Source organism: Gopherus evgoodei, chromosome 9 (assembly GCF_007399415.2).
Source record: "Gopherus evgoodei ecotype Sinaloan lineage chromosome 9, rGopEvg1_v1.p, whole genome shotgun sequence".
NCBI lineage: Eukaryota > Metazoa > Chordata > Testudines > Testudinidae > Gopherus > Gopherus evgoodei.
Window position 1 is genome coordinate 38,723,517 of NC_044330.1, and position 24,868 is coordinate 38,748,384.

Below are 24,868 nucleotides of genomic sequence, written 5' to 3' on the forward strand. Positions count from 1 at the left end.
ATAGGAAGATTGGGTCTCTTTCCTACTATGGGAAAATATACCGCCATATGACTCTGAGATACAAAAGGCACTAAGATCTATAACATGCTCGCCCCCCTTTCCCCTCTCTCCATTTCTAGAAAATAAATCTGTTTCTTGGAAAACACTGCCGGGACTTAAGCTTGCAGAGGTTTCAAACTGCACGCAGGCTTGGGGCGGTGTTGCTCACTGGAGATCACTTTTTAAGCCTGTGGGCCCTAAAAGGTACTCGTTTTCCAATTACAAGCTCCGACTCCAGCCAGCCTCTCTCTGCTTTATGTAACTCTTGGGCTCAGACTCACTTTAAAGGAGCCCTGACATTGCGGAGAGAAGAGGACTAATGTTTCTGGTACAGAGGCCCAATTTACTGCAGCTGGCACAACCACAACAGCAACAACTGATTTCCTTGCTAGGGAAGGCTCTATAATATGCCCCGGAGACTGGGCCTGGCTAGGCAGGGAAGATGAGAGGAGAGTTTTATCCTGTGGTCCCTGAAGTGGCGGGGTGTGTATCAAGCCCAGTTTAGTTTGCCATGGACAGTGACCGTTCTATACCAAGCCAGAAAAGGCAGCGAATGTCACAGAGGAATAAAGAGTATGTTAGTTATCGGTAGAGAGAGAACATCCAGCGATTTACTAGCAATGTGTTTGGTCAAATAACCCCTTTAGCCAATCCATTTCGCATCCCCAACTTGAACCCTGAAGGGTAGTGACTTGAGCTAGTTTCTACACTAACACAAAATCATGGGCGAGGGTTGTATGTGGTACGTGGAAGTTAACACTTCTGGGGTCTAATTCTATAGTACTGGCTTTGAATCAATGGCAGAACCCCCCTTGACTTCAACGTGAGCGAAATCGGCCCGTGAACACTAGATTTTACCGAAGCAATGATTTTCAGCAAATGCATCCCAGCCCAAGAGGGCCTGGGATTCCACCTATCTCCCGAGAACAGCTGTGAAGCTATCAGGAGTCACCACTAAGTCCATATGCACTGACGGGGCAGTGACAAAAGGAAAAATAAACATACTGTGGGGAAATGAAACAATGTAGTTCACTCATTTAACACCTATCATTGAAGTGCAGCTACTATCAGTGAGTTACCACCGTCTTATTTCTAAAACAGAGAGTGGTACCATATTATATCGTGTATACATGGATTCCTATATCATACTATATGCTTAGGTTCCAGATTCAGGTGTCAAAATTATTGTGCTGTACTTCATCAGCAATGTGGCAAAAACATATGTATGCACTTTCCGGTTTCAGGTCTCTGTAACATATAACTGCTGGTGAGGTCACTACATTGAAATCCTGTATGCTATGAAATATTGTAATCTATTTGCTAGTGAATGTCTTAATCCGCACGCACACACTTTTAGCTCTAGAGTTTTTTTCAAGCACGATTCAACTTTTAAAACTAAGCAATATATTTCCCGCATATTCATTCTAGGAATCTAAAATTAAATGGCAAATCATGTGGCCTAAATTAAACTTTTGGAAACTTTATAGACAAGCTACACATTTCAGTGTTAAAACATCTTTATATGAGCGTGTGTATTAAAAACATGACCACAAGTAATGTATGGGGAATATAAAGAGCTATGAAAAAAAACCCAGAATAATTTGATAAACAATATTTCTCCAGTTTTTTTCAGATGCAGCTGTAGTTTTCCTCTAAGTATTTTAGATATACATAATAATTAAGATACTTTGATAGTAGAAAAATATATAAAATAGTTTTAAATATGTAAACTTTTATTAGTAGCCTGTTTTCTTTTCTCTTCTTTTTTTAAAGGTTTTCCTGCCCGCTCTGTTCCCAAATGTTGGAGTCCAGAGAGGTTTAATAATTTTTATATGATGCATTTTATAAGTGATCTAAGTTTCTTTTCTTTTCTTTCTGATATGCAGAGTCTGAGAGCTCAGAATCAACAGCCTGGAACCTCGTAAACATCTAGGAGGCAGATAACTAATCATTATGGCATTTGCGTGACTCTAGTTTAAATTACTGTCAATTTTTTAATGATGATAGCATCGATGCAGGGCTCTTTCTTCAAATCTTCCACTCTAAACTACCTTCATTTTGCTGCCTAAAACTCTTTTTTTACTGTGCCCTTTAGTTTTCACTGAGTAAAGTCTGAGACCTGTGGCTTCTTGGCTGTTTATTTTATTTTGCGGGCTAATTTAGCTTATTAGTTATACATTTTGAAACTACCATTAATCCCCAAAGAGAACGGAATCAGCCACAGAAAAATTCCCCAAATCATAAAAGGAAAGGGGAAACTTTAAGCCTAGAACTCATTGTTTCCTGTATTTCAAAGGGGGGGAAACCTGAACGATTCTCATCCTTTTGATTGATTAAGGTCTTGAATAACTTGAGGCTCGAGAGTGACAGTTACTGAATAGACTATTGCAAATAAAGAGCACTGCGCAAAGCCGGGCTGGCACTTCAGAGTGTAAAGGAGGCGAGTTTGCTGGCACTTACCAAGTTATAAATAAAAGGACATGCACAATAGTACCTTCTTTAAGGACAGACAGTCTTTACAACATTCCTGGCGTCATATCCTGCTGTGGTCACTTCAGCTCCTAGTCAGACTTAACTTCTTTTATTTTTCCAGCAGTTTAGTTTGAATACTACAATAAATTCCTGGGAACAAATGCTTGTTAGCAAGACTTACTTTAACACACACAGAGACAAATATATAATATAGGGCCACGTTTTGCCATCCGTTCTTAAAGCAGAAATTCCCAATGGGGACAATGGAGACTTCTGCTTAAAAACCGGACAGCACCCTTTGCTCCAGAGATTTTATTCTCCATTGCTACCGATTTCAGTGAAAAGAGAAAGCGAGAGAGAGAAGGAGAGAGGGGACCGTTTTATTCCTCCCTTCACACATTCTCAGAGAAGATGTGATGGTGGAAACAGGCAGACAACGAACTGTATCAATAGAAACACAACTTCCTCTTTAATTTCTCGCAGGCTGTTTGACCAGGACAGCATACAGCTGTACGTCTACAATCCCCCAGGAAAGAAAAGGTGACCAGAGAGACCCACTTCAAGAAATTCAAGTGTCTGGTTGCTTCCTTATTGTAATCTCCTTCAAGTGGCATTGTGCCAAGACAGTTGTAAAAGGAATGAACAGTTTCCCCACTGAAGGCTGCTTTCTCGCCTGCTTCTGCATTTTCTCCTGTCCAGCCATTCTATGAAAGGACACTTTATCAAGGGAAGAGGCAATGCCTGGGTCACACTCCTAGATTGAGGCCTCGATTGTAATGATGAGAAGAGAAAGTTGCAGATTTCACCCAATCAGCTCCTGTCTTCTCCAGACGGGACAGTCTCCCTGCTGGCCAATGGCAGCTCAGAGCTCCTGATGAAGCTTTGGGGGAAAGAACTAATAAATACTCCAGAGCCGAGTTCCTTTCACTCTGTATCAACAACAGGAAGAAATCATTCCTGCCACCCCCTCCCCCTTTTCATATCAAAGTGCGCTCATCTTCACACAGTGGCCAGCAGCCGCCACTCTCTCCCGCGACTTGTATGCAAGTTTCCCTTCCTCGCCCCAAACTTTGTTTCCCTTTCTCCTTTTTGTCTCTCTCTCCCCTTTGCTTTGGGATATCACGTCCTACTGACAAAAGGAGAGCAAGTCGGTACCCCCTCCCCAACTTCCCCCTCCCTTTTTTCCAGGACTTTTCCTTTTTCAGTGGGATCTATTGCCAGAGCTGATCTCTCGTATATCAGCATTCACCTGGATATAATATTAAAGTAAAGCTGTCTACAACATGACAACTCTAGCTGGAGCTGTCCCAAGAATGATGCGACCAGCTCCCGGGCAGAACTACCCTCGCAGCGGATTTCCATTGGAAGGTAGGAATGCTCTCTAGCTGTATGATGAATTTTCAGACGTGTGTGTGTGTGTGTGTGTGTGTGTTGCTGAGAAACGTCCCCCCCCAGTGCTGTGCATTAGTTACTCAGATTAAAACACAAATTAGAACTGCAACTGCACAAGGTTAGAGCTAGAAAAAACTCTTAACAACACGGAAAAGTGAGTGTATAAAAGGACTCCCTCACCATTTATGCACACACATATAATATACATTGTTTGCATTAACGTTCTCCACATAAGCAAAACACGGATTCTGTTTTGAAGAAGGCAGCATTGCAAATTAGAGCCCCAGGACAAAGTTGGGAGAGATCCTATTGATTGTTACGGGTTCTGTTTTCTTAATCTTGGGACCCGATCCTGCACCCCTTACTCAGACAAAACTCCCACTGATACCAATGGGAAGTTAGCCTGAATAAGGACTGCAATATCCGGCTCTAAATCTCTTCAGATTCTCAGCAAGTTGAAGGACGGCAATACTTTAAAAAAGTGAAACGGACTTTGAGACATCAGTTCACTTCCCCTATCCTCCTGGAGTAGAGTCTCTCAAACTTTTGTTCCTTTTTAACGTTTCTGTAAAAACGGTTAAAAGGGCGAGCGATGAGGGGTGAAACTAAAAAAAAAAAGAGACACCAGGAATCCAGTTTTAGAAGAATAATAACAGGAAGGAGGTTAGAATTGAGTATTCCAAACCCTTTAAAAGATTCTTCTGGAAGTTTTATGTTTTTCCTCCTTGTCACTTCTACCAGGAGCCCATTAGTAGCGGCTAATTAAAGTAGGTAATAAAAGTCTTTCCATTAGTAAATGATGTAGAGTGCAATAGGTGAAAATTTTACGCTGGCTTTCTCCTGCAGTCTGTTTTACAGATAGATTATACTAGATTAGATTAGATTCACAAAATCCCGAAATTGTCAGGGCTCTCAGTTCCCCCTCAAACTGGAAGGGCCGAGTGGTACCTATGTAACTAACATGCGAATAAGATGTGTCATCTGGCTCCTGAAGTTGCTTCTGGAAATAGTCAGGTTCCCACTAGCACTTAATATTTCCCTTCTCTGAAGCCGCTCTGTTGATAAATCTGAAACATTATTTAACTGTTGTGCGAAGATGACATTGAGCTGTCAGGCACTCCCAGGGTTTCTAACCATCACAAATCTGTCCAGCCAGGCAACCTAGCACTAACCTGGCGCAGGGATGGGAGCGGATTAACTCGGGTACATGTTTGTGTGCATGTGGATGGGGGAGTGTGCGCGCACAGAGAAAGTCGGGTTGACTTGAAAACACACGTAACAAGTAACTCCGTTTCCCCCTCCTTTCTAGTGTCTACTCCTTTAGGCCAGGGCAGAGTCAATCAGCTCGGTGGAGTTTTTATCAATGGCAGGCCTTTACCCAACCATATCCGACACAAGATAGTGGAGATGGCCCATCACGGGATCAGGCCCTGTGTCATCTCTCGCCAGCTGCGCGTGTCCCACGGCTGCGTCTCCAAAATCCTCTGCAGGTACCAGGAGACTGGATCCATCCGGCCGGGGGCCATCGGAGGCAGCAAGCCCAAGGTGAGGAGATCAGCAAGGCAGTGGTGACTGTGTTTAGGGCCTGGCCCTGCCAGGTGCTGAGCCGTTCCCCATCCAGTCGATTTCAGTGAGCGTGGAGGGCGCTCAGCCCCTTGCAGGATGGGCTCGGGGGAGGCAGGAGGGCATGCTGTGCTTTTACTGTGATTTGAGGAAGGATGCACATTTGGACAAAGTCTTATTGGGGCTAGTAAACTTCACACAAGCCTGGCTCTGACTAAGAATTTTCAGGCGGCAGCATCTGGGGAGAAAGAGTCCGTTGCAATTAATGCAAGAGAAAAAATGTAATCAAAGGCTGCTTAATTGCCTGTGCCCATGTAAACACCTTAGAAATCAACACACTCCTCCACACGGTGCGTGCATGGAGATGCACACACACACTCGTGTGCAAAGTGCTGTGTGTACCACCCACCCCGCCCCCATCCTATTTCTAGAACTTCTCTGCCCCATACAATATTTTAAAAATTTCGGAAACTGAATCAAAGAAATAAGGCCCGATCCTGCAAACTCTTATTCACTTCCGAATGGTCCCCACGTACCCACCACCAAAACCTGTGGGAGCCGCTTAGGGGATGAGCTCTTTCCAGGGTGGAGCGTGCAAGCGGGCCAGTTGGAGTCCGTTCATCTAGCCATTGAGTCAGGATTACTAGCGGGCGGGGGAGTTTACAGGATCGGGTCCTATATTCTGTACGTGTTGCTGTACAGATCTATCGGTGTATGCAGCTAGTATCATAGATGACTGCTCAAACGCTACTTATATTTACACATACATACACCCAAAGAGTGTGTATACAGGCAGCTATAGATCGTTGGACGATGGTTAACTTGTTTGTATTATTATATCACCCCCCCCAAAAAAAAACCCTCTTTCTTTTTTTCTTTCTCCTCTGATGCTCCTTTAAAGCAAGGATTATTAAACTTTAATACCAAATTTTAGAATAAATTACTTTATGTATTTTACAGGCATATTATCTGGAAAGTTATTTCTAGTTCTGATTTCCAGGGTTTTTAACTGAACGTTATTTTCGTTTTTTAGGACATCCGAGCAGAACTTCAGAACAGTGCGTTTGTCAGTGTCTGTTTATGATATTTAGAAAAATCAACATTGTTATTGTTAGACTTATTTTCTGTTGTTGCTAAATTTCCGAGGTTGGGTCTCTACTTGTAGTTTGAGTTATACTTTAGCACAGTTTAATCTCTTTTCCCGATCGTTACACTGTCACTGACGGTACTTTTACTGCGATTTTCACCTTCTCTGTGGACATTTCTATGCTCACCACCCTTTGCACAGATACACAAACGTTATTACTAGAATCACTTTAGGTTTTGATTACTACGGGCCCGATCCTTGTGGACTTCCTAGTGAGTTTTGCCGTTCTGGGGACTACAGGATCGGGCTCGTTGTCTCCTGAGTCAGTTTTAAAGTGGGACTTTGATCCAAAGGGGCCAGATCGTGCCCTGAATTATAACGGGGTGTAAAGCCGGAGCGACTCCAGTCAGGTTAAAGAAATTACTCCGGATTCACGCGGCAGAATTTAACTTTCGCGTCTCACTGTGATTCTTCTGCATTAAATCCAAACTGTACAAACTTGGTGTCCGCCTGGTTTGTTGTATTAAAGCAGGTGACAACGCCGGACGTTGAGAAGAAAATCGAGGAGTACAAGAGGGAGAATGCTGGGATGTTCAGCTGGGAGATCCGGGACAAACTGCTCAAAGACGGGGTCTGCGATCGAAACACGGTTCCCTCAGGTATTGGGGTCTATGCTTATTTCCATTCAGCAGGCTCAGCACAGCCACTCACTCTATGTATTGATTGAGGCCATTTGGAGAGGCCACCTTTATCCAGAGTCGTCTTCCAGAGCCATAAAATATTTAAGAAACATACATTATCCCCCCTAGGTGTATGAGATCTGGGGTCTTGTTATGCGAAGGGGTGGGCGGTTGGGCAAGCAGTATATCCTGTTGCAGGCAGAGCATGAGCTAAAGCCCTAGTTCAGTGATGAACATCATTTCTGAAAGCGAATCTAAAGCTAGAGCCTAGTAGCTGCCGCGGTGCTATTTGCGAGAGGCGACAGGCAGTCACTTTCCTAACTTCATAAAACGATCAGCATTAACCACGGCTGCAAGTTAAACATATGGATCCTAGGGAGGATTTCTGCACTGGGGTGGGGCAGTTTGTTTTTAATTAAAAACCAACTGCATTCCTCCATCCCACCCCCGTTTGTGCCAAGGAGATAGTTCAGAGCGTGGGTTTGTTTTGAAGATTGGAATCTGGAAACAAATCAATGAACCAAGGCTGCTTTTCTTTTCTCCTCTGGGTTGTTTTCTTGCTTGGTTTTGTTACAATAGACAAGTATTCCGGCGTGGAAATCGAAACCCTGCAGTTTGAGGCCTCCTAAATAGTTTGCTCTCTGGGTCATTTTGTTGTAATTTCCCTTGTAATGCTTTCTGGTCAGGAGACTTTACTGGCTTGGAGAAAACAAAAATATCTTGCAGTATATGTTAAGCCCCTTTAAAAAACCCCATAGGGAATATGAGGATTTATAGACACTAACCTCACATGCAGTGAAGCCCCTGAATTTAACCCAGGAGATGTAAAAACCCAATGCACTCCAGTGGCCTGAATTGACAAGGATCAAACCAGCAAGTCTCTAGATGTGCGCTGGTGTTGGGGCAGCAGAGGGACAGTCACTGCCGAGGTCCCGAGAGGGAGAGGTTGTTTTAAAGCCAGCAAAGCGCCGCTGCTTTACAGCTCTTCGTTTTTCCTTGAAGTGAGCTCCATCAGCCGCATTCTGAGAAGTAAATTTGGGAAAGGAGAAGAAGAGGAGGCCGAACTGGAAAGGAAAGAAGCGGAGGAGAGTGACAAGAAGACCAAGCATAGCATTGATGGGATCCTCAGCGAACGAGGTAAAGCCAATCGCTCCCCCCCAGACGCGGAGTGAAGTGGGGATCTTGTTTGCAGCTTCTGGATCGGGCTCTGCACCTTGGCAGTGAGGGAAGGACGTGGGGCGAGGCGCGCACACATTAGCTGCTGGGGAGAGGGACTGGTCCAGCAGCGCCGGAGGCAGGTGCCTGCTTGAGGTGTTATTAAACCCAGCCCAATGGAGCGGGGTTCACGTGCGCTCTTTGTTTCCCTCTTGACCCTAGGAGCCGGGAGGTCAGATCTGTAGGCTATCTCTGGCCTGTTTGTTGTCCCGGCCGGGTTGGTCTCTCGCTCTCATTAGAGGCTGATGGCTTCGGAGAAAGTGTGTCGGAAGTGGCTGCTCGGGGCCCCGCTAGGGGTTTGATGAGGCCTTCTCCTGGTGGTGGTAAAAGCTGGCGTTAGGCGTGAGACCTGTTGGCACCTTTCTGCAGATGGCAGCGAGATCAAAGGGTCGGGGGGGGGCTTCTCTCCAGGCATCCTTTGCTCCCTCGCAGCCTGCTGAGGGTCCCCAGGAAGGCGGGCAATGCTCTTGCGGAGGAAAAGCTCCGACCCCACCTGCGCTGCTTTTCCTTTCATTACTCCCCCCTCCCCCATTCCCATAGGAGCCATGTCCTAGCTGCACGTGGCTCCTCGCCTTAGTTTTGTTCCACTGACCCGACGGAGTTCGCTGTCCCCTAACGCTGCAAGGACCGTACTGGAGGGCGCACAGGAGACAGGCGCACACAAGCCTATTCCTGATTAGGGCAATTTCTCTAACGCCCAAAGGGAAATTCCCACGTGCATCTAAACGCCACGCAATTTAAATCTCCTCCAACGGCCGCTTTCAATTAACGGACTGGGGTATTTAATATTCAAGAGGGAGTCGGAGGTAGGGAGAGAGAGTTGGTTACTTTGCTGGGTTTTCAGCAGCAAGGGAAGCTTTAAACAATTCCTGGGGGGAGATCGCACAGACAGCCCCCCTCCGGATTATTACAGATACACCTAACTGCACGGTGCCGGGTGCCCCTGCAGGAGCTAAAATCACCTCTCAGGCCCGGCGAGCCCCGTTAGCGCTGGCGCTCAGCAGTCCACGCTTGGCCAGGTACTCTGGCTGGGAACTGGAGGCGGGTGTTTTCTCTGATCGAAGTGGCTCGTTCTGGGGGCTTGGTGTTAAAGGAAAAGTATATTCGGGGTATGCAAGTTTGTGGCCAATAGGTCAGCCCCCGCCCCTGCCAGTTCTTCAACCCAACCGCTATTGTGACTTTCATCATTCAAATTGAAATCACTTTTTAAAGGGGGAACGAGTCTCTTGATTTGGGGCCCTATCCTGCCATCTTTGTTCTGGCTTATTGGCTTCAATTGAGAGTTTTTGCTTGAATAAGCCTGGCAGGATCGGACCCAGCAATAATAAAACCAACAGTTCCTGTAATTTCCAAGTCCATCTCAGGCAGAGTATTTCCTTCTAGGGCAGTTTTGCATAGTGCTGAAAATTTCCCCAATTCTAACCCGCCATTGTCGTGAATCATTTTAAATAGTTCAGATTCCTTGGAATTGGAAGTTAGGCACTAGGAGAACACTGGGAGGAAAGAAAAGAGTCTCCTTCAAAATAAAACCCAACCAAACAAGAAGTCTAAAAATAAATAGCAATTTTAACTGAAGAAAATTAGAAACCCAGTTCAGTGGCTTGAGGTTTGCATTTATTTCAAGCCTTGGCTTTTATTATTGCCCTGTGAAAAACCTATGTTAGGTGCTGGGAAGTACATGCAATGAAATAAAAACCTAAGCAAGAAAGAGGAAAACGATACAGCTCTCTGCAGGTTGTTGTTGTTGTGCCTAGTTTTCCAGGCCTGGGCTTCCTAGAGAGATAGAGAGGCTGTTGCCAGTGCTGTGGGACTTGTTGCTAGAAGGTCCTAGCACTCCTCCTCCAGAGCTCGTCCTGCACATGCATAGGCGCTGAAGAAGAGGAGACAAAAGTACCAAATGAGCTGGTCAAACATTTGTACAACTTTTCCAGCTTTTACAAAGAAGGCCTTCTATACACAATCTACACTTGGAGATGAACTTGGAAAACAAAGAGGGGAGAGTCCATTGAAACTCACACTTTAGCTTTGCACAGACAAAGCTTCAGCTAGCAGCAGCTTGATGTGAACAAAAGAAGGCAACCTTTTTATAATTCAAGGAGAAAAGAAGAGAAAACAGCCTCACAAAAGGCCGAGAAAAGACATTATGGGCTTGCAATGAGGGATGAATTATTCAATGAGCCCCAATAGCCGATGCTTCGAGCAGTTTTATGGACTCTCCACCGTGGAAAAAGTGGCTATTTTCACCTACAAAATGTTTCTAGCCTTTCTAGACATCTAGAGATGCCGACTGCCATTCAAGAAGGACAACTGCCATTCTTTAAAACTATAGTTTCCCTCTGTATTGTAAAAACAAAACAAAACAAAAAACTCTTAAATTAGAACTCTAACTCAGTGTTACTAGGGCTTTCAGGGAAGCTTCATCGTGTGTGTGTGTGTGTGTGTGTGTGTGTGTGTGTGTGTGTGTGTGTGTGTACATACATATACACAAAAAAATGCTAGGGGATTCGTAAATTTTAAGGCCAGAAGGGACCATTCTGATCATGTAGTCTGACTTCCTTTATAATGGAGTGTGCAGAATTTTACCCAGTACTTCAGGCAGGGACTGGGCAAGCAATGGCTAAAACCAATGTCCAAGATTTTGCAAAAAAAAAAAAAAAATGACCTGGTTGGTTTGGGTGGCTTGGGCTTTTGAGTGCCCAGCTTGAGACACTGTAAAGGTACCCACTTTTCAGAAAATGCCACACACTTCTGAAAATATTCAGTGTGGCTCAAGTTGGACACACAAAAATGGCAGGGCCCCAAATCACTCGTAATTTTTGAAAATCTGGGCAAATATGTCCAGAGAGTTTATCTTCACTGGCTGAGCACTGATATTTAAAAAAGATAAAACAGGAAGCCTAGCTACCATCCTCGATCCAGTCAACAAAAACAATTACATGGATGAAGGTCACTATCGGATTAAAAAATCAAAACCCACAACTCAGTTCCAGCTCAGAATTCTCTTGGTGCTCTTTCACTCTCTGCTACTTGAAGCTTAGGCTTTAGCCCCAGTGTTGGCCTGAGCCAAAGTTTCAGAGATATTTCACAGAGTCAGGGAGTACTAACAACCTGGATCTCAAAGGAAATGGAGGGATCTTCTGGGAAAATAAATCCCCATTGCCAGTGTTGTTGTCGTTAATGTCAATATTTAATACTGATATTTTTAAAAATGAAGTTATCTTAGATTATTTGGGTAGAGAGGCTTGATCTTGAGAGGGTGCTGCTTGCTGCTTGAAAGGTATTGAACTCTGAACTCCTTTAGCTTCCACTGAAAATAATGACCCATGGTGCCTACTACCAATGAAGCCAATGGCAAAACTCCCGTTTATTTAAATGGTGCAGGATTGGGTGCAAGGGCTTCACTGGAAGTCAAGGCCGCACAACTCTTTGCAGGATCAGGGCTTTTGAAATGTGTCTCTTAAGTTCCTGGTGAGAGCTGGTTATCACATGGAAATGAAACTCTTCATTACAATAAGTCATCCTCCCTTGTGTCCTTCTGCCACTCAATATTATTATAGTAGTGACAGAGATGCTGGAAAGGTGAGATCAAGAAAAGATTTGTTAGCACAAATATTAGTGCTGGCGAGGTATTACAGAGATAATTTTTTTGAGAATATAATTTAAAATGCACAGCTCCTTTACGTATCTGGCCAGTAATCAAGATTCTGCTTCAAAACTCATTGACATCAGCAGGGCCATGATTTCACCCAGAATCTGTATTTAGAAACACCATCAGATCCTGCTCATTTTATTCACACAAGGCCTGATTCTGCTCCCATTAAAGTAATTGGTAAAGCTCCCAGTAACTTCAGTGGTGCAGGGTCATGCTTGCAGGTAGCCCATTGACTTAAATCTGAGGACTGTGAATTATGAACGCAGGATTTGGCCTCCTACAGTGATCTAGATAGAGAACACATGGTGGTATGGGCTACAGGGTTTATTGTCATACGTTTGAGCTGAGTTTGTTGCTCACAAATGGTGAAGCCACACGTGATTTATATGGGTTGTCACAAACAAGTGCCAATCAAAGCTTACCATTGCACAACACCATCATCATATATTCTGTACGGGAAGTGGTACATACTTTGCAGGGTGGGGAGAACTCTTTTAGGAATGTTTTGAAGAGTTTTATACAATGCTATTACTATTTTTGATAGCCCTGGCCCTACAGAGCCAGGTTACCTTAATACCCTGAGTGCAGGATTCAGAGAGAAAAAAATCTGACTAATAAACTCCAGAAACCTTTAAAATTACCTATAATAGAGATGCAAACAAATGATGTGTCCGTCTGAAGAGCTAGCAATCTCCCCTTTCCAATGCTGGCACTCTGTTCAATTAGAAGATATCAGACTTTTAGCTCATCTCTGATTCATTTTGCACCTCAGTCTTGTATGATTTAGGGGGAAAATTCCTCATTTGAAGGAAAGAAAGAAACAACATTTTGGTTTTGGTTTTGATGGCAGCTATTTAAAGCTTCTCAGAGATTTGTGATGTTAGAAGTAGTCCTGGCAGAGCTGGATGAAGGGAAGAGTGCAGATAAAGTGTTCAAAAATGCTTGATAAATATAGTATATCATATGGCTTGGCAATTTATCACATAAATGTAAACACTACATATGTAATTGTAATATAAACACAAATCTGTAATGTAGAAATACATCATATCTATATCTAGCCATATTTCTATTTTGATTATAGATACTTAGATCTTGACACATCCACTACATTAATATTTAGTCCTGCCATGCATGCAGGAGATTGGATTAGATGATCTCTCAAGGGCCCTTCCTGTCCTATAATTTTATGATTGCTATAGCTATATCTTTCTCTAAATATATAAAGGTATAGGGAACTTTTCATTGAGGGGGAAGGGCTAGAGTTAAAAATAAAATAATAGTTGTTGAATACATCTTTAATCAGTAGTATTATAAATTTGTCTACTTTAAGAAAAGGGAGATAAATTACCTTCTGTTCCAGTGTTTCTTTTATTTATTAATGCAATCCCTAAATTTTTTGGGGGCTAAGTTCCCCCCAAGCTTCCAATTGTCTATGCCCATTATATATAACTATTGATATATCTTTAGAGAGAGATATAGCTATGTAGATTGGAATAGATATAGACATATGGATATTATATATTATATACATGTAGTCATATTATATACTTCTTATAAAGGCATAGTCGATAAAGAAAGAGCTTGGAAGAGAAACTTTTATATGCCTTTATACATCATATTTTTGGAAAAACTGATTTATAAGGGGGAGTTGCATGTACCTATTAATCTATATGTTAAATGCTATGTTGGCTAATTTGATGGCTTGCTACTTCATGAGATGGCTGTTGTTTTCTGAGTGAAAGTTAGGTGGTTTTTAAAGATCAAATGATGGGTGCAGCAGCACAGAGTTCTTTCTCGGCCCTTCTCAGTGCTGGATCAGGAGCAGTCTTGCACTGGTTGGGAGACACGGCTGCGGCTGCTGCACTGGGTGACACAGTCTGCTTAGTGCTTAAATGGGACCCTCTGTTCTCCTACCCAATGGAATTGGCCCCCAGGCATGGTCACAATGTATTCTTCCCCAGTCATGCGCACTATTCTAAAGAGCCCTAGTCATCCCCACCCTCTACCCTTGGTTTATCTGAGTGAGCAATTCAGGCTGCAGCAGACTAAATTGCCTCCTTTATTTCCTACTTACTTTCATCTTGGATCAAACCCTCCCTCCCCCCACACTTTTTTTCTTTTTTCTTTTTTGGCCTGAGGCTCACATTAGTGCAATTTCTGCCACCACCCCTCTTTTTGTGGGGGGAGTTTAAAGAAAAGAAAGATCTTAACACAAAAGCCCCACTCAGTAACTAGAAAGCCGAAGCTGTTGCTGCTTCTATAGCCGTATGATGCTTTTCCTGTTTGTGAGTTTTGAGAAACATTTTTGCTTTGTACTGTAATGGAATTAGAGGACAGATGCTGACTGTAAATGGGACACGCGACTACCAGCCTCTAGCTTAAATATTTAGATGCAATGTTACAATTACTGACTTGATGCGTGAGCTTTGAAGTGCTACACATGATCTAAAGGGTAGCATAGGCTAGATGGGCTCCAAGATGGATTAATTTTGGTTGCTAGATAACCTTCAGGAGGATATTTTTAGTCCGTTTAATTAATATGATTAATTTCCCAAAAAAGAGGGTTGATGTACAGGAACCAAATATCAATTTGTGTATCTCCATTCATTTTGTTCATTGTGGGGACGATGCTGGTCCAGTGGTTAGAGCATGGGACGGGAAAGAAGCAAAGTAGTTTCTATTCATGACTGTGTGACCCGGGATGTACCATCTCTTTCTGGTGCAGTTTTCCTATTTAGAGAACAGGGCTAATTACACTTACTCACTTTTGTAAAACATTTTGTGATCTACAGCTGGAAAGCACTATATATGTTCTGTGTATGTCTGCCACCAAGCCATATTTTCTCTAAAACAAGTGACATGTCTTATTTGTCCTACTGTAAGCAATAAAATGCTATATGTAATTCAATAGTAAGACCACAAATTTTGTCTTACAGAGTTCTAATAAGTGTATTTGTTCTAAATGTTCCTAGTAAAAAAAAATCAGATATGGAATTTAAATGAGATAACTCTGTGATTGAGAGCAATTATTTTATTGAATCTAGAATTTCTTAAAAGTACTTTCAAGTATTTTATCACTAGGATCTCTAAGAATTAAACTTGTGTAATTAGAATGGAGGTACTGTACTCAAACAGTTGAAATAGACAAGAAAACAGGGAAATCTGTTTGACTACAAAGTGAGTAAGGACTGCAGGATTTATTATTAATATCGGTATTAATTGTTTTTATAGTGATAGTGCCTAGGATGCCCAGTCATGGACCAGGACCCCTTTGTGTTAGGTGCTGTACAAACACAGAACAACCCCCCCCCCAGATATGATTGCACCTATTATTGAACCTACAAATAAGCTAGGGTATGATCCAAGAAGGTGTTGCTGAGCATTTCCAGAGTGGTGTCGAGCACCTGCAACTACCATTGCCTTCAGGGAGAATTGAGGGTGCTCTACACCTCACAGTATTAGGCTGTGAGATTACTATCTTGAAGGTCAAATAAGGCAAGAATCATTTTCAAGGAGTGTCAGATGTTTTACTCATTGCGCGCCAACAGTGCCATAAAACAATATTGCTATCAATACTCCAAACAAGGGTGGGGGGGGAATTATTCCATTTAGCAACAGGGTCTCTGCTACACACAGAGAAATGGCACCTCCCTTTTCTGAAACTATGTCTACACTAGCACTTTTGTCGGTATAACTTATGTTGCTCAGGGATGTGAAGAAAACATCCCTCTGAGTGACATAAATTACACCAACAGAAGCGCCGGTGTGGACAGTGCTATGTCGGCGGGAGACGCTCTCCTATCAGCATAGCTGCCGCTGCTCGTTGGGAGTGGCTAAATGATGTTGACGAGAGAGCTCTCTGCTGTCGGCATACATGCGGGATCTTACAGCAGCGCAGCTGCATTGGGACAGCTGTGCCGCTGCGAGGTCTCGAATGTAATATTTGATTAACGATGGTTTTATTTTGTTTTGCAGTCTTAAAAAAGTAACCTCCTTAACTTTAAAGGGCTTGATTCCAACTCTTCTCAGTAAATACATTTCAAACAAGACCAAACCTTCCCTTCGCAAATACTAGATCACAGATTCAAGCATTTCAATTTATATGACAAAAACTGACATTTCAAATCATCCAAGGAAACTATTAAAGATGTTATCTGCTTTGACTACTCTCTACTTCTAAATTAATATTTGACTAGACTTATAGGGTAACATTCTGTAGTCATTGACCTCTGTGGCTTAACTTCCATTGATTCAGGGTGACCAGGATTTTGCTCATAAAATTCTTACTCTGTCTGTTGGCAGACATCATACAGATATTGCTTTCAAAATCCTTGACTTTAGTGGGAGTTTTGCCTCTGAGTATAGGGCTCCTTTTGAACCTAACTTTGTAAGGTGCTGAGCAGTCTTAGCTCCTTGTGAAATCCTCAGGATCAGGATATAGTAAAGGTTCACATGACTGGGCACCAATCCTGCAAACACTGTCATATAAGAGTAACTAGAAGTTTCATTCAATGGGCCTACTCATGTGCATAAAGTTACTCACATGGGTTACTGCTTGCAGGACTGGGTCCTCGATTTGTTTTTATTCTGTTGAGGGCTAAATGATAATGGGGGGTCTAATCCTGAACTCATTACTCGGGCAAAGTTCTCTCTGAAGCTAAGGATTTCTAGCAGAGCGTTAGTCAAAGTGACATCAGTTGGGAGGATAAGATTTTAAGTTAAAGAGAGAAATTCAAATTTACAAAATAATCTAAAATCATGAAAACCTTAGATAATTTTTGGGTGATTTTAAATGGTAATTTCTGTTGAAATCAGTGAATTTGTTATCTAATATTTGTTGGAGGAAGGTTTTGTTTTGTATTTATAAATAAGATGCATTTAGTGATAAGAGTGGGGACATGTACTTGGAAGAGGAGAACACATAAAGTTGATTCTGATAGATTATTGAGAGTCCTCAGGACTAACTAATAAAACTGTATTGGGAAATGAAGCAGAACTACAAAGTGCTCTCTGGTTAATTTAAGAAGAAATTGAGTGAAACACAACACAATAAATCAGACCAGTGTAGTCAGTGTGAATTTCTCCATATAAATGTCACTTGAAACGCTATGTAACAAACATGTATGGGGAGAGAGAGAGAACAAAATAATTAAATAAAAGTTTTGTATCCTTCCAAGAGTTCCCAAAATGCAGGGGTCTCTTGCTAATAAAAGTGATGTACAGTAATATAACTCACCACAAGACTTTGTTTAGTGCAACGTGGTGCATAATTTTACTTCATTTGCCCTAAAGTACTGCTGGCTCATGCTGTTAAACTAATTCTGTTTATGCCTCACTTTTTCTCTAGTAACGTGATTTAATGAAATTAAAAAACACTGTGAGCATATTACAGTTAAACTGTTTCATGTGCTGAGAATATTTAGTTAGTTGGCCTCGGATGCAGTCTATGAGAGGTCATTTCTTTATTCTGGTAAATAAAGATTCAAGAACTATTAAGAATGTACATATATAACTAGCATGACAGTAAAAGGCAATTAAGTAGTCAGTTTTATGTCTTATCTTGCTGGTTGCCCTGCAGTTGTTTTACAACTAGGAATTAAAATCTGAAAAGGAAGTTTTCAGTGTCCCTGGCCAAATATTGATTAAGTAGTTGTTTGCTGATACCTTTGTTACCCATAAAAAGGCCAGTAGCTCTGCCCCTTGTTGTTCATCTTCCATTGTAACTGATTCTTAACCACAGAGATCAAAGCAGGATCATTTCAATTTATCTGTCTTGGAAAATCCTTCTTTGCTTCTAAAACCTCCATGGATTAATGATCAAATTGCCTTGGGGAGATGTGAAACTGAATGGATTCTTTATTTAACATGGTCTGAGGATATGCACATTATATATATATATATATATATTATGGATTTTATGTTTATAATTAAATATTTAGGTTATAATATATGGAGATATACCTATCTCATGGAACTGGAAGGGACCCTGAAAGGTCATTGTGTCCAGCCCCCTGCCTTCACTAGCAGGACCAAGTACTGATTTTGCCCCAAATCCCAAAGTGGCCCCCTCAAGGATTGAACTCACACCCCTGGATTTAAGCAGGCCAATACTCAAACCACTGATCCCTATATTTTATTGTAAAATGCAATGTAATTTTAGAGTACTAAGATGCTTAATATTTCATTGAGTTTTAATTAATTTAGTTTCATTTCACCTAATCTTGCTGTTGGTGACAGTTTTAAAGGAAGAAAGAAAAGAAAAGAGAGGTTATTGTTTACACTAAACATCCTGGTTCAGCCTAGTGGGTGCTGAGTGAGACCAAAACTTCCATTGAAGGCACTGGGAATTTAGGAAACTCATCGCATGGCAGGATTGGGCCCTAACTATAAGAATAATGCAACAATAAGTGCACTATTTTTTTATATTTGGCTTCATTATGGTGATTTTGTAGGTGATTCTCATTTGCATCAGTGAGGATGAATGTTCTGCCCCTTCTCAAAACTATGGGGCAAACCTAATACGACAAGACATGTGAAAAGGATTTATTCCTTGAAACAATTCTCAGCTGTAGAACATAAACCTATATTATAAAATACATGCCACCACATCCTCAATATGCAAATACAGCATATACAGTATATACAGTTAGGACTCTTTTACTGATTTACAGTTATGATATAGAATTTCAACTAAAGTGCAGAGGCTGAGAGCCAGATCTTGGTCCCATGATTACACTGGCCCCATTGATTACACTGAGACTTTAACTTTAGATACAATGGTAGTGAGCATGGTATAAAAAGACAGATACATTAGATACTGCTAGGGACATTGCTATTGACTTTACATGGAAGGTCCTGAGATACTAAAGCAATATACACCCAGCTATACCAAATCTATAAAATAGAGATTTTTTTGAAAATCAGCATTTTACCAACTATCTTTCTTAAATACATATTTGCATTTGCTTGATCTGAAAATCTCTTGATAAAATAACAATCTATGTGCTCTTCACAAACACCTGGCTACTTTTGAAGATATTTTCTCCAGTTTGATAGTTAAGATTCTTAAAAAATATTTATGGACAAAAGTTCCTTTAAAAATCTGAATTTTTAACCAGTACCTTTCAGTGGATCTCTGCATGATGAGAAGAGTCACATGTATTCAACATTGTGATTTTTTAAAATGTCAGTGGATATCTGTCTTGGAGTAGAATTTCTGTCAAACATGGCTAATGTTTACACCATGCCTGAGTCCATATATGGGTCTGTCTTAAGGATGTGGCTCATCTTGGAAGTCCAAACCAAAAATGGCTATGCAGAAATTTCTTTATCAGTCATACTGCCACATAGATTATCATAGTGATTTATATTACGTGAGGAATAAACAATCTTCAGCTAACGTTTCAGTGTCCAGAAAGTTTATGCAACGTAAATCAAATCCCTTTCACCTTACTCTTGTCTGTAAGAACATATATATGCCATATTAAGTAGGATTTGGCCTATATGCATAACCCAGAAAACCAGTAACCACCCCAGTTCTCCTAGCTCATTAATTACTTTACTTCACTTTATTAAAATGCACCTTTCTATTGTTATATACCCCATTTAACACAGCATCAAAATTCTAAATTTATTCACATCAGATTTAAACCCCTCTATACGTCATCAGAATGATCAGTTTAACCACTTACTCAGAGAAAGGTTGGGATAAAAGCAGGAAGGCCTTGCAGCAAGGTCAACTGACTCAGGCTCTGTTAGATTTGGGAAGTGATTCCATAGTTGGGAAACCCTTTCATTGAAAGTGTCCTTTCAGTATAGCTCCTGCCCATTTAAATCTCAAGGCTGTTAGTTTGATCTGAGCTGCTCTTCTAAGAGTTGAAGTCTCTCATGGAGCCAGGACCCGGTCATAAGAATCAATCAGGTAGCAAAAGCTCAGTGATGGTTGTTGCAAACTTACCAATAGAGCTTAGTGGGGAAAAAAAAAATCATGCTATTGACCAGCCGAGATGGAAATCATGTTTCCATGGGTTTCATGAAAAGCAAAGTATCTTGTGGTTCTCAACTCAATATTTTTAGCAAAAGGAGGACTTTGAGGAAAAGAGAAAAATGTTAAGTGTTTAGCAACATTAATGTCTGACTTGCCATTTCCCCATTTTCACTAAGAAAAACAGTCTGTCCTAGATCAAATTTGTGGATTCTTGGAAAAATTGCAAAACCCTCCGTGGACAATACTGATCTCACTTAACCTATCAAAATCAGGAGTAACTCTAGTGAAGTCAGTGAAGTGACACTGGTGTAAGTAAAAGCAGAATCAGGCCCTCTGTGTTTGCATGTAAGAACTGATACTTCTGAACAGCTACTAACCACTTTAGGACCCTGCAAACTTAAGTATTCCTTACTTGTGCGAGTAGTTCCAGTGAAGGGAAAACTACTTGACTGAGTAAGATAGGAGTAAGGGTTTGCAAGGATTACTTAGGTGAGTAATCATCAGATCTGTACATTGCAATATTTTGCAGTAAGGCCTTCAGCTTTTCATATAATCTTGCATGCCTTTAATGCAGAAGAAGGCCTGGAACATTTTAACCACTTTGTGTGGCATGAAACAGTTGCTATGTACATGTACTTTGTGTGTTCTTTGCATACATTTTTTAAACTGATAAGTAACACAGAGGAAATGGCTTCATTTGTGAATTGATGCACTCAGTTCATTGATTTAGAAAAAGCAGCAAAGAGTCCTGTGGCAACTTATAGACTTAACAGACGTTTTGGAGCATTTTGATTTAGAGCTAGTCTACACTGGCAATGCTAAAGCGCTGCTGTGGCAGTGCTTTAACATAGCTTGTGTAGTCATGGCAGAGAGCTAGGAGAGAGCTCTCCCAGCGCTCTAGAAAAACCACCTCCACGAGGGGCATCAGTACCAACATTGGTGCACTATCTACCCTGGCACTTTACAGCGCTGAAACTTGCTGCGCTCAGGGGGGTGTTTTTTCAGACCCCTGAGTGAGAAAGTTGAAGTGCTGTTAATTGATAGTGTAGACAAGCCCTTAGTGATTCAAGGTTATAGTATTATACAGTAGATGTTACAACTGGAAAATAAATGTTAGGTCACTGAGTCCATCTCCTTGCAAGTGCAGTATATAGGGCCTGCTCCTGCTCCCTTTGAAATCAATGGGATCCCACATCACTGGGATCAGGATTAGGCAAAAAGTGCTCCTAATATTTGATTTTGCATTTGGAATGCTCGTTTTCCATCAAATTCATAGGACTCAGATGTGTATGTTGTAGAACACAGGCCTTCTTTTTAAATAGTCCTTTAGAGCAAACTGCGTGTCCACCACTTCTGATGGGCAAGCAGGTGGCTGGCTGTATGAGTGGCTATTTCACATGCTGTTCTGGGTTATTCAGGGTTTGTTCAACCCCTACTCATTCTCCAATGGCTTGCCTGCCCGCCCCTATCTACTGAATAGGAAAATAAAGCTGGCTTCCAAGTCACTCCCTTCCCACGGTAGACATGGAAAATGGCTGCACATGGCAGCCATTTTGTTGTCTGGTTATTACTTCACTCCAGGTATAAATGTACCTGTGTGCATAAATATTCTGCAGCCAAATTGTGCCTTCATTTACATCTGAGCAACCATGATGTCTTTAGTGGGACTAAGCAGGTGTAACTGAGATTAGAATTTAGCTTTGCTATGGGAACTGAAAACTTCTTGAGTTTGAGGGAACTAGAATAGAATCCAGCTCACTTTCCCATAAATGTGTTAGTTTTGTAATGTTAACAAGCGTTAAAAATAGTAACAAAAATTTACTTCTGTTGGTAAAGTAAGTAGGCCTGACTCAGAATACAAACAGGGAGCAGGTCTGGCTAGTAAAAAGATGACATTTTTACAGTCACTTTTCAGAGAATTAGACTTTAAAAGGCTGTAGCCAGGCCCTGATCCAGCCAAAATGGTCTTCACAGCTGCCAGCCCTTGGAAGCTCTGTTACTTATTGTGAAAATCCCCCTAATAGCTGATGCTAATACTCCTCACTTGATCCGGATTCTTGAGCTCCCCAGTGGCTGAAGCTTAATCATGATTTTGAAGGGAGGTATACTCATTCTCTGCCAGCTGTATTTCTCACCCCCACTTCCCAAACAGAAAAGCAGTTGGAGTTTTGGAAAAGAAATCAGGGAACATTGCTGGGATGCTCAGGGAATCAATGGGCTGGAGAAGTTAAAAGTACTTTTTTTCCTCCTGGCTGATATGTCTTTCCTTGAGGAAAGTTAGAAGGTGGGATTTATGCTATTTATATTATAAAAGAGATGGAGAAGTGAAGGCCAATGGTGACACAAACATTTCTCCTAGTCTGACCTCAGGAAAAGATTTGTCAATAATAGAAGAGCATATCAGGGGCTAAACATTGCCTGATGATTTAAAAAAAAAAAATCCCCCCAAACAAGGTCCTCCCAATGTAGTGGTCAGAGGTGAGTGGTGGGATACTTTCAAATCTCCAAGGAGAATCTTAAATTTAAAACAACCTGGCTGATTGTGGAATAAACTGTTTCTAACACCATCCATGACCATGAAGGAAAGTCACTCTAACTTGGAATTAGACCAGCTCACATTCGTTTCTTGTCTGCTGGCAAGAAATTTGAAGGGAACCAGAATTAGAAGTTCTGCAGTATAGAAGAGGGAGAGCTAATTTGGATAAGTAGCTCTTTTTTACTGGGTAGACTTCAGATTTCAGCTAGTCTTTGAGTAGCACTGCTTCCTGGCAATGCCAAGGAAAACTTTAGCTGGTCAGGACCCGTTGTTTAGAAGGAATCATCACATTCCGAATCCAGTATACTAGAATATAAATACATTGAGAATGTGTTGATATATAGCTCTGTGAATGAAAAGAGGCGTTATCAGTCTGGTTTATATTTTGTGTGCTGTATCTTTAAATTGAGAGGGGTCTGCAGGAGCAGCTGTGAGCCAGTTGCCATTTTGTGTTCAGTTCAGGTGCAGCATGTTACTAAGTGAGTCACTGTGTTTTCTCCCTCTCATAGTTGTTCTTTTTATTTGTTTTTCCCTATCTGAAATTTAAAGTGATCTAGACTGAAAATGAGACTGCTTTGCTCTTTGTGCATGGGGAAAATATAACAAGGAGTGTCACACTCTGTGGCTTTTATATGGGACCATACAAATGAAGGCCCTGCTTGCACCTCATGGACCCTGAAGATTGCACAGCACTTTTTATAAGAGTAAGGGATTGCTCCTGTGTGTCCTCTCCCCACATCTGCAAAAAGTGCTGGTGTCTGCCTGACTACCATTATCAGGTATCTGCATTAAGTATTGCATATACATAGGGCTTAATCCAAAGCTCACCACAGACAATAGGCATTACTATTACAGCTTTCTGCTGTAAATATTCACCGATACAAATGTAATGTGATATTTGCCTTCTGTGAATATTGGCCCAGGTGTTAAATGCTACTTAGGGTTCTAACTCCTAAATAGCTTTGAGGATTTGGACCATTCTTAAAATTCTCTGTTTTTTCTGAACACTCCTAGTGAGTACATTTGCTTGGATGTTCACAGATGATGGACACAAAAGGAGCACAAGCACAGTCAAAGAGTATTTGTTAAAAATGTAATTTGATATTTCCACAGCATATTTTGCAGTATTAGCCCAACTATTAAAATACGTCTTTCTATGAAGGCATCTGTGTTCAATGGACTGATTCCAGAGAGAAATCAGAAAGGAAGTTCATAGTTCACTGTGTTTATTAGATAAATTGGTACTTTCTGTTATAAATATTCTTACTGGAAGAAAGGTGTGGGCTAGTGGTTTGAACACAGGACTGGGAATCAGGAAATCCCAGCTAAGACCTAATTTCAGCTGAGACTGATCTGAGCAAATCACTGGGACCAGAATTTTCAAAAGTGTCCACCATTGGATGCCTCAGTTTTATGGGTACTCAACTGCAGACACATAGGGTCTGATTCTCAGAGATTCTTTTTGCCTGCCTTCTTGGCTTTCAGATGTTCACATTAAATGTCTGTATTGCTGTGAATTATTTAATGAGCCTTTTTTTACACCGGCAGCGATCGATCCAGCGGGGGTCGATTTATCGTGTCTAGTCTAGTCTAGATGTGATAAATCGATCCCCGAGTGCTCTCCCGTTGACTCCTGTACTCCACCGCCATGAGAGGCGCAGGCAGAGTTGACGGGGGAATGGGAGCAGTCGACTCACCGCAGTGAGGACACTGTGGTGGGTAGTTCTAAGTATGTCAACTTCAGCTACATGAACGTAGCTGAAGTTGCATAACTTAAACCGACATCCCCCCTCCCCCAGTGTAGACCAGGCCTTAGACAGAGGAGGAGGTTTCGTGGCCCTGATCAAAAATACTGTTGAAATGAGTAGAAAGACTCCTATTGTCTTTAATAGGCTTTGGATCAGGCCCTAAGATACTTATGTTGTTTCCTTCCCTGTTTTTTTTTAAATCTGATGAATGTAAGTATTCCTGAGCAGGTGAGAAGAATAGTGATTAGAATCAGGCATAGAGCTGGGAGGGGCTTTGGATGCTTATTGTCCTGGTGCCGCATCTAAGTCCTGATCTGCAGTACCACTAACAAGAAACTCTATGTGGATTCTGCAGATTGTGGAAAACTATTGGATGTACTGGATGCTCCGGGATAGGAACAAATAGTCACCAGGTCTTGACTGAAACCAATAGGCATCTATCCTTCTAATCTGCTGCATTTTACATTTAAATCTAGGCTAACTACTGAAAAATG

General features: G+C 41.6%; 1 protein-coding gene across 4 annotated transcripts in view; it reads left to right on the forward strand.

The window, feature by feature from the left end:
- The first annotated feature begins 3,794 nt into the window (after positions 1-3,794).
- The window catches only part of PAX3 (paired box 3), a 102,068-nt gene continuing 80,994 nt past the window's right edge, over positions 3,795-24,868 (forward strand). For 2 of the 4 annotated variants that reach the window (XM_030575168.1, XM_030575171.1), the window contains exons 1-4: positions 3,795-3,879; positions 5,213-5,448; positions 7,083-7,212; positions 8,236-8,370. In XM_030575168.1, the coding sequence (XP_030431028.1) occupies positions 3,795-3,879; positions 5,213-5,448; positions 7,083-7,212; positions 8,236-8,370 (586 nt within the window). Of the gene's footprint in view, positions 3,880-5,212; positions 5,449-7,082; positions 7,213-8,235; positions 8,371-14,321; positions 14,331-24,868 lie in introns of all 4 variants that reach the window. The other 2 variants (XM_030575172.1, XM_030575169.1) reach the window with 2 other exon arrangements.